The sequence below is a fragment of the Harpegnathos saltator genome, unplaced genomic scaffold (genome assembly GCF_003227715.2).
Source record: "Harpegnathos saltator strain DR-91 unplaced genomic scaffold, Hsal_v8.6 scaffold293, whole genome shotgun sequence".
In the NCBI taxonomy this organism is placed as follows: domain Eukaryota; kingdom Metazoa; phylum Arthropoda; class Insecta; order Hymenoptera; family Formicidae; genus Harpegnathos; species Harpegnathos saltator.
Genome location: NW_020230087.1, coordinates 154,330 through 169,294, shown reverse-complemented (window position 1 = coordinate 169,294; position 14,965 = coordinate 154,330). Strand labels below are relative to the sequence as shown.

Genomic DNA, 14,965 nt, shown 5'->3' with positions numbered 1-14,965 from the left:
CGCGGAAGCTCGCGTAGGAAGAACGGCGGCTGTACAATGGGAGAGGGCGAGGGCGAGAGCGAGCGAGGGAAGGAGGGGGGGGGGGAGAGAGAGCCAGCGCCCGGTCGATCGGCAAATAGTACAAACGTACCTACGAGAACGGATACGCTACGGAGTTTATACTCCGAGTCGGCCTCCGTCAGGGCTCCGTGCTCGAGAGCCGCAGCAGCCTAAAGGGACTCGAGCTCGATCAATACCCATTGTCAATACGCGCGCCAATACCGGCGACGTTATTGAACGCGACAAATATCTGGGAACCGTCAATGTACAGCGGCGGTATTAGCGAAACGACATTTCGCGGCACGTATTTTTCATACCGGCAACAAGCAGCGAATAACGCGCGCCTCATCAGTGATCGACGCTGTTTCGTCATCATCGTCACGGGATGACACGGCGCGCGATTCGCCTCGAGGAACGAGGAGCGAAGGTGTCTGAAATTCCACAGCGATCGCCGGCCACCTGTCTTTCATCGCGCGTCTCCTCGCGAGTTTGCACACCGCTCGCGGACCACGAGGGAAATACCGCGCGGGGCGGGAGGGGGGGGGGGAGGACCCTCGAGAATCTCGAGGGATCCCGCCCTCGCGACAGCGAACTTTTGCCGCTCGATGAATTGAGTGCTAAGTTTGACAAGTTTTGCATTCGCGCGATTTCTTCATCCGCGGAAGCGAGATACGCGCGCGAGGTCGCCGCGCGCCAGCTGGAATCGCCGCCGGAGCGATTCACCACGACTTCGGACACCGGCAAGTTTGAATCTTTTTATCGGGTGGCGCTTCCAGTCCATCCCTCCCTCCCTCTAACTCTCATTTACTCCCTTCTTCCTCTCTCGTTGCTCGTTGCTGCTCCCCCCTTTTGTCAAGAGACTTTTCGACATGACGAGTCACGTCTAGCTTCGATAGAAGAACCAAACTTTTGTCTTTCTGCAAAAACGACAAAAAGTTATTGATTATTCAAAATGACCGGCCCGTCTCCTAATCACGACGCGAGGAACTTCGTCTTGGAAGATTACTTCATTATCGGGTGGCGCGGGATCGAAGTACACAGCACGTCGTCTATCTTTATATCTCCGATATAACGCGGCCAGGCCGACGGAGAAAAAGGGTTCTCTCAGTTAAATAGGGTCTGACATTACTATTACGTCACTTTTCCCCGACTGATTATTTTCTACTTTACACAATGACCTTTATTTATTATCTTCGCAACCGATATAAACACGAGCGTCTACGTCGTATAATTTGTCTTTGTAATATTCTGCGCGTACATGTGCGCGAGTATAAAATTAATGGAGTTAATTATAACTTCGAGTCAATTAATACGCGCGCATTTTTCTTTTAATACTCGCCTGTCGTTAACAGTTAACAGTTTGGTATATCCATCGAGATTGCCCCCTCCCCCCCTCCCCCCCGTTAACCTTTTCAAATACTAACGAGGCACGTAAATGATTAATCATTGCACTTGCAATCTGCGCACGTGTGTGTGTGTGTGTGTGTGTGTGTATGTGCAAAGCCGCTTTAGTTTATTTACATATTCTGGGCAGCCTTTATTCACCGGGTATACCGAACACGCGCGACCGTCGTCCTTTCAAAAACCAGGAAGAGGAAGCTCAGCTCCGTAGACACGCGATCGATGCATAAAACACTTTACTTTAATCACTTTAAGGTCGGGAAAATGTCATATCAAGGGGAAAGACCTTTCACTTTTATCCCATACTCACGATATACATACACACATCACGCGCGCGCGCGTCATATGCACGACATGTGTGTGTGTGTGTGTGTGTGTGTGCGCGCGCGTGTAACACGCCAGCTCGTCCCCGTCGATCGAGCTCAGCCCGCGACACAGTTTGCCGTTTAACCTTTAATCGAATAACGTGGAAATTAAACGCTCCTTAACACTTCACTGGTTAGGAAAATAAGTCGCAATAACAAGGTTAACCCTTTGCGACACTCTCGTTTCGCGCATGCTGCGATACCGCAAGCATCGCTGAAACCCGGTCGAGATCCCAGTTTCTTCTGTTTAGTTATCTCGATTCTCACGATCGTTAAACAAGGCTCTATAGTATATATGTATATATATATATATATATACATATAATTATCGCATACATACAATCCCGAGTCGAAATTTTGAATCTATATGAATATCCTGCAACTTCCGTTGAACTTGCAGGATCAATAGAGAATTTTGATATATAACACTATGGACCTACCTTGATGCTGTAAATGCTTACTTATTGCCGATATTCCATCTGTATCAAATTTTTTCTTAATTTCAACAAGTAATGTATCAATCGAACACCTTGTTCGCGATTGATAGACAGAATGTGTGCGATAAGCAAATATTAAAGAAATGTAATAAAGATTAGTAAGGTTATAGAAACAAGCAACATTTTACTTTATGATTCTTTTGTTTTCTCCTCTTCTTTTAGAAATTTGGGAGAGGGAACTTTTTACAGAAGTTTTTCAGCGTTGGGGCAGCTTTCGATCAGATTTGGACGTTTCGAAGGAACGAAGAGGAAAGAGTTTGTTGCCCTTATAAGGGCGGTTGTATATAAATATCAATTTCTTGCATGCAATAATGATTCTTGCATGATACTACCCAATAATGCTTTGTGTCAATAGAGATTTTAATTCAGACGCGATACGATAACAATGACAAGCAAAGGTGAAAAAAGCGGTATAAACAGAACGAAACTCGCGGTCGAAAAAGCATTATTAGACAAGCAAAATTCAAATTCAATATTTGCAAATTCAATACTTGCATCAAGTATTCTAAGGCCGATATTTATAGCGATAAAATTAATACAAATTTGTATTTGGTTCAAAATATAATTAATTGCAAATTCATATTTATAAACCATTAATCGGCTGTTGTGATGAATATTGCTTGTGCTATGAAATGTGCAGTGATATTGGTTAACGAATAATTAAAGATTTACAAATACAAATGCAAAGTTAGAATTATTTGTAAAATAATGATGGGCTACGAGTAGCGGCCTAAATTTCGACTCGGGCACCTTTCTTTTCTCGCGGTACGCGGTACGCGGTTCGTTAAAAAAATGAATGTCCGATATAAAATCGGACATATGATTGGACATATCCGGGAAAATATGATGTATCGTTGTCCATGTCTCGATATCCTGCGTCAATTTGTCCTGGTCCTTCATCTCTCGACTGCTTCGGATATCCTGTCGTGGCACTGACACTGACACTGACACTAACACTCACGTGCGTACGGTTCGATTAAAGAAACGCGAAATGCCGACGATAACGCGATTATAATATTTAAAGAGTCTATGGAAATGATAACTGTCTTAAGGACAGTGACGCGCTCACGTTCGTCGGCTCGAAACACAATGACACTCAGTCGGGGAGAGGTACACGACGCACAATACTACGAGAACAATGAGCAACAACAATCCCCACCACAGCCACTAGCCGTTATTGCCCGCCATCAATAACACGCACATGATCTTGACAGAGGGGAAATTACAACAATCGACACTTTCAAAACCTTACACGAGTCACGAGTTGTTTCGGAGCTGATCGATAATAACATATATGTGTCTATTCGCTCGAATTACTGTGTCGACCAGAACAATTTTAATTCCTCAAGTCGAAATTCTCCCAACATTCTTCACTGGTCTTTGACGGTAAATTTGACGGAATTTGCGGAGTTAGGGTAAAATCGAAATTCCGACGCGCGAGATGGGACCTGATAATTGAGAGAAACGTAATAAAGAATGAAGTAATGAATCGGATGCGAAATCGATGTAAACAATGAACGAAGAAGAAACTTTACGATGACGATTCTGCAAAACGTGTTTGCGGCACGCCGAATAATGTTGCTTCGTTCGCGAAAACCGTGATGAACCATAGATAGCATGTGCAATAACGTAGTTATTACTACGTTATTAATAACGTGCCCGAGGTATAATGTAGTTATTGCCTGTAGACATGTTTATATAACATACTCACACGTTCACATGTGCGCACATCGCGCGCTCTACGACGATATTGCTCGCTCGATATATGCAGATGGAAAATCATTTTCGGCACTATAGTGTTCCGCCAATGACAGCGAAAGAGCGATCATTTCATCATCCGTATTTGTAAGTTTTCAAACGCGTCGTTCGACAAAATTGCGCGAAATAATCGCGCGGGATGTAACTTTGTAAGATAAGACAGTCAATTGGAACTGTGATATTACTTATAATGTTCCTTCCCTCCCTCTCCCCCCCCCCGCCTCTCTCTCTCTCTCTCTCTCTCTCCCTCTCTCTCTTCCTCTTTTCTCCTGTGCGATCTCTAAGCAAATTTACGCGAAACTGTGTCTAAGTACGTAAGACAGTATTTAGGCAAGCATAGGTAATGTCATTCTCACAGGGCCCTTTGTGAAGTTAAACTTGGGTCGTACGAGACAAAAGGCAAAGTCTAGACTCTCCACCTGACATTACTATATCGCCCGATGGCTTCGTTACGTCAGTTATGTCAGTTTGTGAGGAGTTCAAGTTTCTCGACGTAATAACAAACAGTTAATTAATGGTAACAAATAGCAAACAGTCAATGAACAGAATAACAAACTCGAGAGAGCGGTTATTCCGTCCGGACCGGACGGATACACGGCACACGGTATATGTTTTCTGCGGCGGGCGGAATTTGTTTGGAAAACCACGAAATCTGTATCGAAAAGCCGAGCTTCCGTTGTGTCGGCGGTGTTTCTGCGACCGATAGTTTTATAACGCGCCAATTGAAACGCCGATTGATAAACCTGCAGAGTTTCGAAGCTCAGATTTATTCGCGAGATAAACACGAATTCATCGAAGCCCCCCCCCCCCCCCCGTGATGTTAGCAAGGCGGAAACGCCGATACGACGACGAAAAATGACAATATAATTTCTCGATTCCCGACGCGAGGCGGAAAATGCGAAACAAAACGCAACAATGTACAACAAACGACCGAACGGAATGAAGTTTTCGTCGTGCGCGATGAGGATACAAATATAAATTAAAATACGTCACTTGGCGCGCACAAAGTCATCAAAGAGACTCGCTTAATTTTCGACAAATGTGTATGCACTTTTCGCGATGAATTCGCCTTTCCCACGCGCATTTTCAGCAATTTCGCCGCGTGATGGGCATTTACATAAAATAGACAAGTTCGCAAAAGACGCGAGAGAGAGAGGGAGAGAGAGGAGAGAGAGAGAGAGAGAGAGAGAAAGAGAGAGAGAGAGAGAGGGAGGGAGAGAGAGAGAGAGAGAGAGAGAGGGGGAGGGAGAGCGGTACAATCAACAAAACTATTTAATCGTTGAACGATCTTCGCGAATTAGAACGTCAAAGGTACAAATAAGTAAGGGGATTACTTATTTGCCAATTAATCGCGGACAGTCTCCTACCCTTTCCATTCGAAAGTCAATTTCCGACGTGGAAGACAAATGCATCGAATCAGCTCCGGCCGCTCCGTGGGAATACGTCGACTTCGAACTATTCGCGGAACATGAAATTCCATTGCGGGTTTACGCTACGTTTTTTCTCCCGCTCTCTTCTCCCTTTTTTTCCTTTCTTTCGCCCTCTCTGTTTTCTTTCTCTCACTCCCTCTCTTCCCCTTTCATCCCCTTTCTTTCTCGCGGTCCGGAGGACAGCATCTGCCATCTCGAGGAGTCGGCGGAATGTGGGTTACGCCAGTCACGTTGTAATTTGTTGCGGCGACTCGTCGTAAAACGTGCCGTCGCTGTCCTAAGAAATAGGATTTTATATACGATGATATACGCGTTAAAGTTCGAAAACTGTCCAGCGCGATGTGCATCCAGATGGAAAACATCCGGCGCGCGCTGTGCGCTGCGCGCGCGCTGTGCGCCGCGCGTGATAGAGCCCGGCTCCGGCTCCGGCTCCGGTACACGCCCCGCGTGTAAAGCAACGCTCGCGAGAAGGTGGAATATTAATGAGCACGAGGGCGGAATCGCTGGAAGCGCCGGAAAACGTTTCGCGTTGCCGGAAGCGGAAGCATGTACGCGAAAATAGAGTCCGATCCGCTCGGCGAGCAGATTTGAATCGCGTTATTTTCACAAATAAACATACTCTTTCTGCCCCTTTTTCTGCCGCTCCTCCTGCTGCTTTTTTGCAAGCTCGCCGAGCTTAAACGTAAGCGGAAAAATCCACTTTCGCACGAGATACCGCACGAAATAAGAATGTCACATTTTTGCGGAGCAGCGTCCGCTGCTGCGGGGAGGCATTTGCACGCCTTGCGATTAAAAAACAACCTCCCTCGTCTCTTTCAACGAGTCAACCTCCACGACCGTGGAGGTACGGTGCTGGTAGGACGTGCTTCGATTGTCCTGGGATACCCTGGAATACACACGCGAGAACGTGCGCACCGCTTCTCGTACACGTGAAATTCAAGTAGGACCAAGTCGCTCGCTCGCTCGCTCGCTCGCGCGCGCTATCGATAGATAGGAGAGAAAGAGATGCTCGACGTACCTATGTCCATCAAGTGCAGCTCACCGAGATGTCGCGCGGCGTAAAGACGAAGAAGTCCGAAGGCGAGCTGCATCCCGGTGGTAAGCAACAGGGCGAGGAAACCGGCGGCGCACACCAACCAGCCCCATCCTCCCTCCGGATAGAAGTGCGTTCGCATACCGGCGACGTCTATGCCTGATGATAAAGGAGATTATCCTTTCTCAACGCAATGCGCAGCTAAGTCGCCCGATGCCGTGTCGATAATGCAAATCTTCACAACAGCCCGCTACTCGAGATCTTTCATGCACGAGCGCGAGCAAAATCGCGGACCGCTTCTTTCGTCGATGTGTGCAACGTTTCAATGTTATTTCGAGGCGCGAATCCCGGCTTAAGAATTTCAGCGCTTTATCCTCCGCGCAAGAGTTACTACGGCAAGCAGTTGCATTCGATCACTTTTTTTTTTCGCTCGGCAAGTGCTTGCTTCAATCTTGTAAAATTTTGCAAAACGCAGAGAGACACTGCAGAGAGAAGGCGCGCGCAGCGGCTTTGTCGTATGTCCGTGGAACATTCGAATGCAAATTTCGTGAAAGATATCGGTACCTGTGCGGCGAAGTGCGGGAACGCAACGATGCAAACTGCGCAAGTCGCCCAGAACCCAGTTGGTGTTACCGCCCATGCTCTCGTCGGCATCCATATAACGCAGACGGGTGTCTGAAAGAAAACAAAGAGAAAACGCACGAACGGATCGTAATTAATCGTGAGATAGCGCTTTCCGCGCTATTACTTGAGGTATTACTTGAGGCAAAAATTGCGCGCGGGATTAAGCGGCAGCGAGTCGTCTTCGAGCCGTCGTCGTCACGATGTGAGCCAAAGAACCGCGGTTACACGCGGCTTCTTATTAAACAGCGTAAACAGCGTCTTTCAGTCGCTGTTGCACAGTCGCGAGGGGCATTTCAGCATCTAGTTGAAACGCTTAATTCTCCCCTTTGCGCGAACGTATCGAATTTTGCTCGGCACAACGGCGGCTACCGGGCGTCCGTGCCGCCGCCGCCGCCGCCGCCGTCGTCGTCGCCGTCGTCGACGGCGACGACGACGGCGGTTGGCAACGGCGTTTGCATGAGACAGGGTGCGAGATGGGCAACAAAACGGGTTGAAAGAAACAGCGACGTGGACGAGGGGAGGAAGCGGGGAAGCGGGGAAGCGAGGATTAGGTAAATGCACTTTTGAAAGGGCGAAGAAGATGGCTCTCGCGCCATTGGAGGGTAACGGCCGTCGGGCGTCGGGTCAAAGGACAGACCCGCGCGGAGGGTTGACGATCGTCGACGACGAACGGAAACGAGCCCGTTTCACCGACAGCGAAAGTCATCGATTCGGGATTCAGCTTCGTCCGCTCTCGGCGGCAAAACGGCAAACCTAACGAAATTATCGACGACGCGTCGTCGCCGCCCGCGCTCGCGCCGTCGATGTCAGCGCGGAAGCGCAAAGTATAATAAACTTTTCCATTCCGACGATGTGAAATGTTAAACACCCGTGGATTTCGTCGTACGCACACCGCGCGCGTCCCGGCAGGAAATCAAATTTTCAGCGCAACAGCGATGTCGTTTAAAATTTACGCGCACGTCCGCCCGCAGGTCAGGCCTCGTCAACGTCAAGAGACGTGGGGCTCATCGGCGCTCTCTAATCGAATGTTCGGTTCTTCTTGAAAAATTGAAGAAAATGCCACGAATGAAGCAGAAATTCGTCGAGCTCTCGAACGACACCCCGCGTCGTTATTCGACTCTCCTCGCGACTGATTCGCGAGCGATTTCGATGAATGCGTACCGCACGCGAAACGCACGCCTACGTGACGCGATTAAGATTGCAACGTTCGCAAACATGTCGCGAGACATGTTGCGTGTTCTAATTTATTCGCGAGTGACCCCTTTTCGTATCGCGCGCACAGTCCGCAAGCACACGTACACGCAAGCCGTACGTCACCGTGCGCTGTTGCGTCGCGTCGGTGCAAGCAAAACTGTATTTGCCGCTGCAATTGAATCCCCGCGACTGACGTGCCTGTAAACAGGCAAATTCCTACGCGAGCTCTGTTGCTCGTTAACGTTCGACGTGTAAAACCGTTTAGAGAAGATTATTATTTATACGTCGTCGTCGTCGTCGTCGTCGTCGTCGTCGTCGTCGTCGTTGATAACGAGAGGTGTCGCGCGCGTCCGCTTTTAGGTAGGCAAATTAGTAGCGCAGACAAAATATTCTTCATTAACCGACGTAACGAGGACGAGGAATGAAAGGAGCGCGCGTAGCAAAGAAGGTGCGCGCGCGCGCTCGCGCTCGCTCGCGCTCGCTCGCTCGCGTCGACGGAACGCGCTTTAACGCGCGGCGCGAGAGAAGGAAAAAGACGGACGGGGGCGACAGGAGGTATTTTGCCGAAAATGACGTGAGACGTTGAAATTGTAGAGAAATGGCTCGGCCCGGGGGCGAAATTGCCGCGGGACGAGTTACGAGCATGCCCTCAGGATGCTGCAAGAACTACGGCACGTTCGCGCGTCTTCAGCGAACGTGTCGCGCCCTTAACGGAATCACAGTGTCGCGTTTCCGTGGAAGTGACCCAAACGATATGGATGTATAAAATGTCACGTCGAACACATCGGAAATGCACATGAACGAAAGCGCGAAAGACGCCACGAATGCGCAAGGACTTTTGACGTGAATAACGAGACTTGCGCGCGCGCGCGCGCGCGCGCACGAGAGGAAAGCTTTCCGGAGATCTTCAGCGTCTGAAATTTTGAGAATTATCATTTTATTCTATCCTTATTATATATGCGCAGTCTCTCCCTCTCTCTCTCTCTCTCTCTCTCTCTGTCTCCGTTTTTCTCAGGTCCCCTTCACATCATTCGCTAACGTTATGCATTTGAGAGAATAAAGTGGAAACGCGCGTATCGCTGGTTCATGTATTCTTATATCGTTCGCGCCCATCGATAGAATAGGTAAAGGAATATTGAACTCTCTTTCTCGTTGCTCATTACGACGACATTGCGCACCGCGACGCGGACGGGTTCCTTCGAACAAAAGGAGCAAGGTGCAAAGGCACGATTCCAATTCGCGCCGCGCTCGGATTCGCTTCTGTCTACGGGGATTGAAGAACCGACGGTCGACCTACATTTTTGATAGACACAATGATACATCAAACTCGAAATTCCAAGGTATCTTTCTGTTCGAGGTGCCGTTAAGTGGGATTGAGTAAGGATCTTATTCTATACGTCATATAGCCTTTTCATCTCGTTCTACTTTTTCGTTCTACGACGTTTCTCGATGTACATCGTGAACGAGACAATGGGCACAGCCGGGCGGCGGCGGCAGCTTTCGTTGCGAATTTTGAAATTATTTCCACGAGGTCGATGTACCTTTATGCATAAATTCGCACACCGTGCGAACACGCACTCGCAGAGAAAATCGAACCAAATGATACGCTAAAAGCAATTCGGCCGGAACGGCCGTGCGAGTTACGACGAACCGTTTTGTAAAGTCATCTTACGGAAGGATTTCACGATGCAATTTCTGTTATTATCTCGTAGCAAATTTCTACGGCAAATTAGGCACACCCAGCGCGACGATGTTACCTTAAACTCTCGTCGAACCCGTCGCGCGTTTTAATCCCAATTAATTTGGATTAATTCAGCTCGTTCAATTAGGATCCGTTTAATGAAACGTCCACATATCAGTGCAAATTTAACGTAACCTTTCGTAAATTAAATGACCACAGTATATATTTTATGACTACGTATTACATTAATACGCGTGCGGAAGAGAAAGAGAGAGAGAGAGAGAGAGAGAGAGAGAGAGAGAGAGAGAGAGAGAGAGAGAGAGAGAGAGAGAGAGAGAGAGACAGAGAAAGAGAGAGAGAAAGAGAGAGAGAGAAAGAGAGAGAGAAGAAGAAGAAGAAGAGTAGGTCCGAGTTATTCATTCAACTATACCAAACTTTCGAGCATGCGTAAATAAATGAGGCGGACGAAACGTCGATGATGCGATAGCCCGTAAGCGATACATATTTCTTTGAACGAAATTTCCTCCAGAAGAGTGAAAATGAAAATTGCATAATTCAACGCAGTGCAAAGCAGTACTTTCTCAATTACTTGATTAACTTAAATACGTGTGTGGCGCTGAAACGCGTTACATCCAACGTTTAATATTGAAATTGCGAAAAGCAGGAAGCGCGCGCGCGCGGGCGGTGCGGTGCATAACTTCGAAGCATATCCGTGTTACCAGTCCAGTATCAAGGATATAGTTGACGCTATTTGGCGCGCGCTTGTACTAACTGAAAAGTAAACTCACCACCGTGATACGAACTCCCACGATGCGGCGTATACGTGCCATTCTGACCCTCTATACAATGAGTCGGCGTGTAGTACTGCATAGGATGTTGCATGTAATTATTGGGGGTGCTGGGGACATGTACTGGATGACAATGTATGCATCTTCGCGGTGTCTCGGGCGGAGCCTGCAAGCAAGATAAATTTTCATCGCTCTTGAGAGCGAGAGCGAGAGAGTGAGAGAGGAAGAGAACGAGGTGGAGCGGAGGGCAGGAAACACGATGTAGCGAATTCGTGTACACAATCACCCGTGTTCATTATTATTGCCACGAAATATTACTCCGCGCTGACGTAGCTACGTAATATCGCACGAGGCTCGGCCTCGTCTCACTAGACGTTAATACAATTCGCTCGTGTACCACATACATAACGAACATTACGATTCCACGCGGGAACGATCTCTTCGAAAAATGTTCGTCAGGCTTAACAAGTTTGTCTTCTTTCTCTCTACATTCTCTTACGGTGGTATATTTCTCGCGAAGTTCAGGCGAGAGAAAAAAAATATATAGCCTATCGATTAGTTAAAAATTTAGTTTAGAGGCGCCGAGATGTGCTGACTGAGATAGCAACGGTACACGAGAGCAAAATTGCGAGTCACGACTATATATCCTCTACACAGGTCGTTGATATAAAAATAATATTATACGCGAATATAATATTAAAGCGAATCGAGAGATGAAATCGATACGAGAGATAAAATATCTTCGTCTCTTTTGAATATTTTGTTTCTAAAATTTCGCCTCATACCAATTCTATACCGTTTGCCGAGGCTAGTCGAGTGCACGCGGGCGGTCCACTCGGATAAACAATATATCATAAACATCGATGCGATCGAAATTCGCGCGAATTAGCCGGAATTATCCCGCGGATTCCGCCGGTCTCATTCGCTCACCTGAATAGAATGTTGCGAGCGTAACGATCTTATCGAACCGGTCGGGTGCAACGACGGCACGCTACCGCCGAAGCTCATGGCTGAGTTTCTGCATCCTCCCGGGGTGGACCAACCCCCGCGCACGCTAGCCGTAGTCCACCCCATTCCGCTTCCGCAGTCATCCACCAGCATCTTCCTCAGAGCGGGACGCGCCGCATTTTACGCTTCGGACTTGGTCGATGTCAACGATCGCCTCGACTCGCGCGGCCCGATGCGCCTCCTTTATTCACGTCACGCTGCGCGCACGTTCAAAGTACGACGAAAATTAAATTACATCTTTCTTGCTTAGGGTGTCGCGGCTTCGGCCTCGCTTCGGCCCGTCGACTCGATTTGGCCGGACGACGTTAGACGAGTCTCGCCGAATAAGCTGAACTCTCAATACGGTCTGATGCGCTCGGAATTTCGAACATGTTTCCCATCGCGATCTGCAAGCAAAAAAGCACACACACACACACACACACACGCGCGCGCGCGCACACATATCGACTTGTGAAATCAATTGTATTTTTTTACAAAAATTGCTTGCACAATGTGCATCGATGTGTCGTTTCTTCCTCTTCGCTCTGATAAAACGCGTGCGATTGAATGTTCAAATAACATGTGTTGCGACAGACACGACAGTGAACGTGACATCGCGTCTACGCGATAAGAGAAGCGCGATAAGCTTTTGAGGAAAATAACAAATGAAAATTTGATTATTTGATTAGTAGTTGCTTAGTGTAACGCATGAATAACGCACCCCTGCTTTACATTAGCTATGCTGCGCTAACAACACTTGATTAATTATGTGTTTGAAATTAATTATAGATGCTCCGTAAGAGTGAAATTGTGAAATAAGCATCCGAACGCGACCGCCGTTAAAGCGAACCATCATAACAATTTTGTACTACACGGCTAACCGGGATCATTAAAACGTCATTAAATTTAATGACCGCGGTATCACGCGACAAGACACACCGCGAAAAACAAACCGCCACACTAACGAACGCGATGCATTAAATATCAGACGCGTGTATCGCGCGACAGGATTTATTCGAATCAGCTCGATTTATATATATATATCGAGATTTATAGCGTGGATGTTTTATGTATGTACTCATCCGAGAGAAGAGTCGACGAGGATAAAATTGATATAGGATGCATATCGGACGTGCACGCGCAAGTTATTTTGCTTAGAGTTATTGGCATATACGCCGAAAACACATTTCATCTCGCCGCTCGAATTCAATTACTCCCCCGAGCATTTTGCAATTTCAGCTAACGGACGATTCCTGCGTTACTGCTTCGGCGAAAGTCCCTTTTTCTCTATCGCCAAAAATATCGTACGCCGCACATTTAACTCCGCATCGCAATCGCGATGTTCCGAGAAAGAGAGATATCGCTCGTCGAAATTACCAAGCAGAAATCGATACAGCTGGAGACGCAAATTTCGAGTCCGCCAATGACGTCGTGATTAAAATCTAGCAAAATGCGTTTGAAACGTCGAAAACGTCGGTGTCCGTCAAAATCCCGTCAAATTTGCGAGCGCATGAAACCTCGCTCAAAAGTGATAACCTGCTAGGAAGAACTCTTTCTCTCTCTCTCTCTCTCTCTCTCTCTCTCTCTCGACCCGTCGATCGGCCGACAGAGGATTAAAATCTTCCCCGTGCATGTATACACCGCAATTTCCAGCTGGTAATACGGTGCTACATTGATATTCACGCGTCGCTCTACAGGCTCGCCTGCGTCGCCTGTTTTTGAAATGTCCGCGGCAATTTTATGCATGCACAGCGCAATAACCGAGTGTCACGTGGTGCGCCATCGTTAATTATAATATCGTCCGCAATCTGGTGCACTCTACTCGCCCCCCCCCCCCCCCCCAACCGCCATCATTCTCGCATTTAACGAGTGTCATTACGAGACGTACGAGTTGTTATTTTTTTACGCTACCTTACGTAACATCGGTGCCGGCGCGAACGGAGTAATTTCTTCTCTTCCTACGACCCTCCACCTCCTAGCTGTGCCTCAATAAGCTCCGTCGCATCAAAAATAAGTAATATCGTATCTCTGTTATCAGCGTTCGGTATTAGACTACAACCCTCGCCGTCGGCTATCCGGCGCAGCGGACGGGCGCCCCTTCCCCCGGTTGATGTTGCAATTTTTATCCCTCAACGGATTTACGTGGCGCCCGTCGTTCACTCGCTGATCCTTCGGCTCGCCCTGTTGCGGCGAGCCATGGCTATCGTAAACGCGCACGGCGCGCAGCGAAGTCTCAAGTGACAAGAATAACAGCGTTGAAAACAAGCACGGCAGATTTGTACTCGGCGCTGCCGCACGCGACGACGTACGTATGTATCTCTCCCGTCGCGCTCGACGTCGCGAGCACGTCGCTGCGGGAAAAAGGGGAGCATTCTCGCGAAGCGGCCCTAAGAACGTCGCACGATCCTCGTAAATCCTGTCGCGGAGAGCTTTTTAATCTGCCCGGCTAAACGAATGAAGCTCGGGTAACGGGCGCATTGCCGGCATTTGTTCGTCGTCTCTCTGCAAAAAGCAGAAAAAGAAAAAAGAAAGGTCGCGCAAGCATCAAGCGCCTCTGATCTAACTCATAAAACTGCACTTTTCGGCGTAATCTTCAAATATTTTCTCATTTCTGGCTTCGGGGGTAATTCTTAAGCGTCGCGAATGCCCGTATCCGCGCTATTCTTCACGGATAAGAATTTCAGATTTTCTCCGCGAATTTTCTCCAGAAATCGCCGCGAATTCTCCGCAAACCCGAAGCGAAGAGCCGAAACGATGAAACGGTGAGCGTAACGCACGTTATTTTCCGTTGATAATTCGATTATACAGCGAATACGCGTAATCCTGCCCGGAAGGAATATAATTTCGCTCGACACGAGTCAAACATAAATTCAAATCCAGTTGACGTATTGATTTCCACTAAACGAGTGAACTTCAAATAGCTTTCAGAGCGGAGCCCTGTCGACGATACTATATAAGCTATATTTCAGATTTCCGCTATATTTTCATCGCGATCGATAGTCACTGCACATTTATTGTTGTTATCCGCACTGCAAATACAAAATACACACCGCGTGGGTGTTGCGGGCCGATCCATTTGATTATTATCATCCTTCAAAGCTAAATTAAATCTGCAACGTAACGTAGAGAAAAAAATCCTCTTACACGCGCGACTTCTGATAATTAATT

The 14,965-nt window shown here is 47.8% G+C and overlaps 1 protein-coding gene across 3 annotated transcripts in view; it reads right to left on the bottom strand.

Moving 5' to 3' along the window:
- The window catches only part of LOC105192700 (monocarboxylate transporter 2), a 66,941-nt gene that overhangs the window by 21,957 nt on the left and 30,019 nt on the right, over positions 1 to 14,965 (bottom strand). For 2 of the 3 annotated variants that reach the window (XM_011156997.2, XM_011156995.2), the window contains exons 2-5: positions 11,741 to 12,204; positions 10,811 to 10,976; positions 7,088 to 7,198; positions 6,509 to 6,682 (exon numbers count right to left, since the gene is read on the bottom strand). In XM_011156997.2, the coding sequence (XP_011155299.1) occupies positions 6,509 to 6,682; positions 7,088 to 7,198; positions 10,811 to 10,976; positions 11,741 to 11,911 (622 nt within the window). In that variant the 5' untranslated portion in view covers positions 11,912 to 12,204. Of the gene's footprint in view, positions 1 to 6,508; positions 6,683 to 7,087; positions 7,199 to 10,810; positions 10,977 to 11,740; positions 12,278 to 14,965 lie in introns of those variants that run through there. The other variant, XM_025299806.1, reaches the window with a different exon arrangement.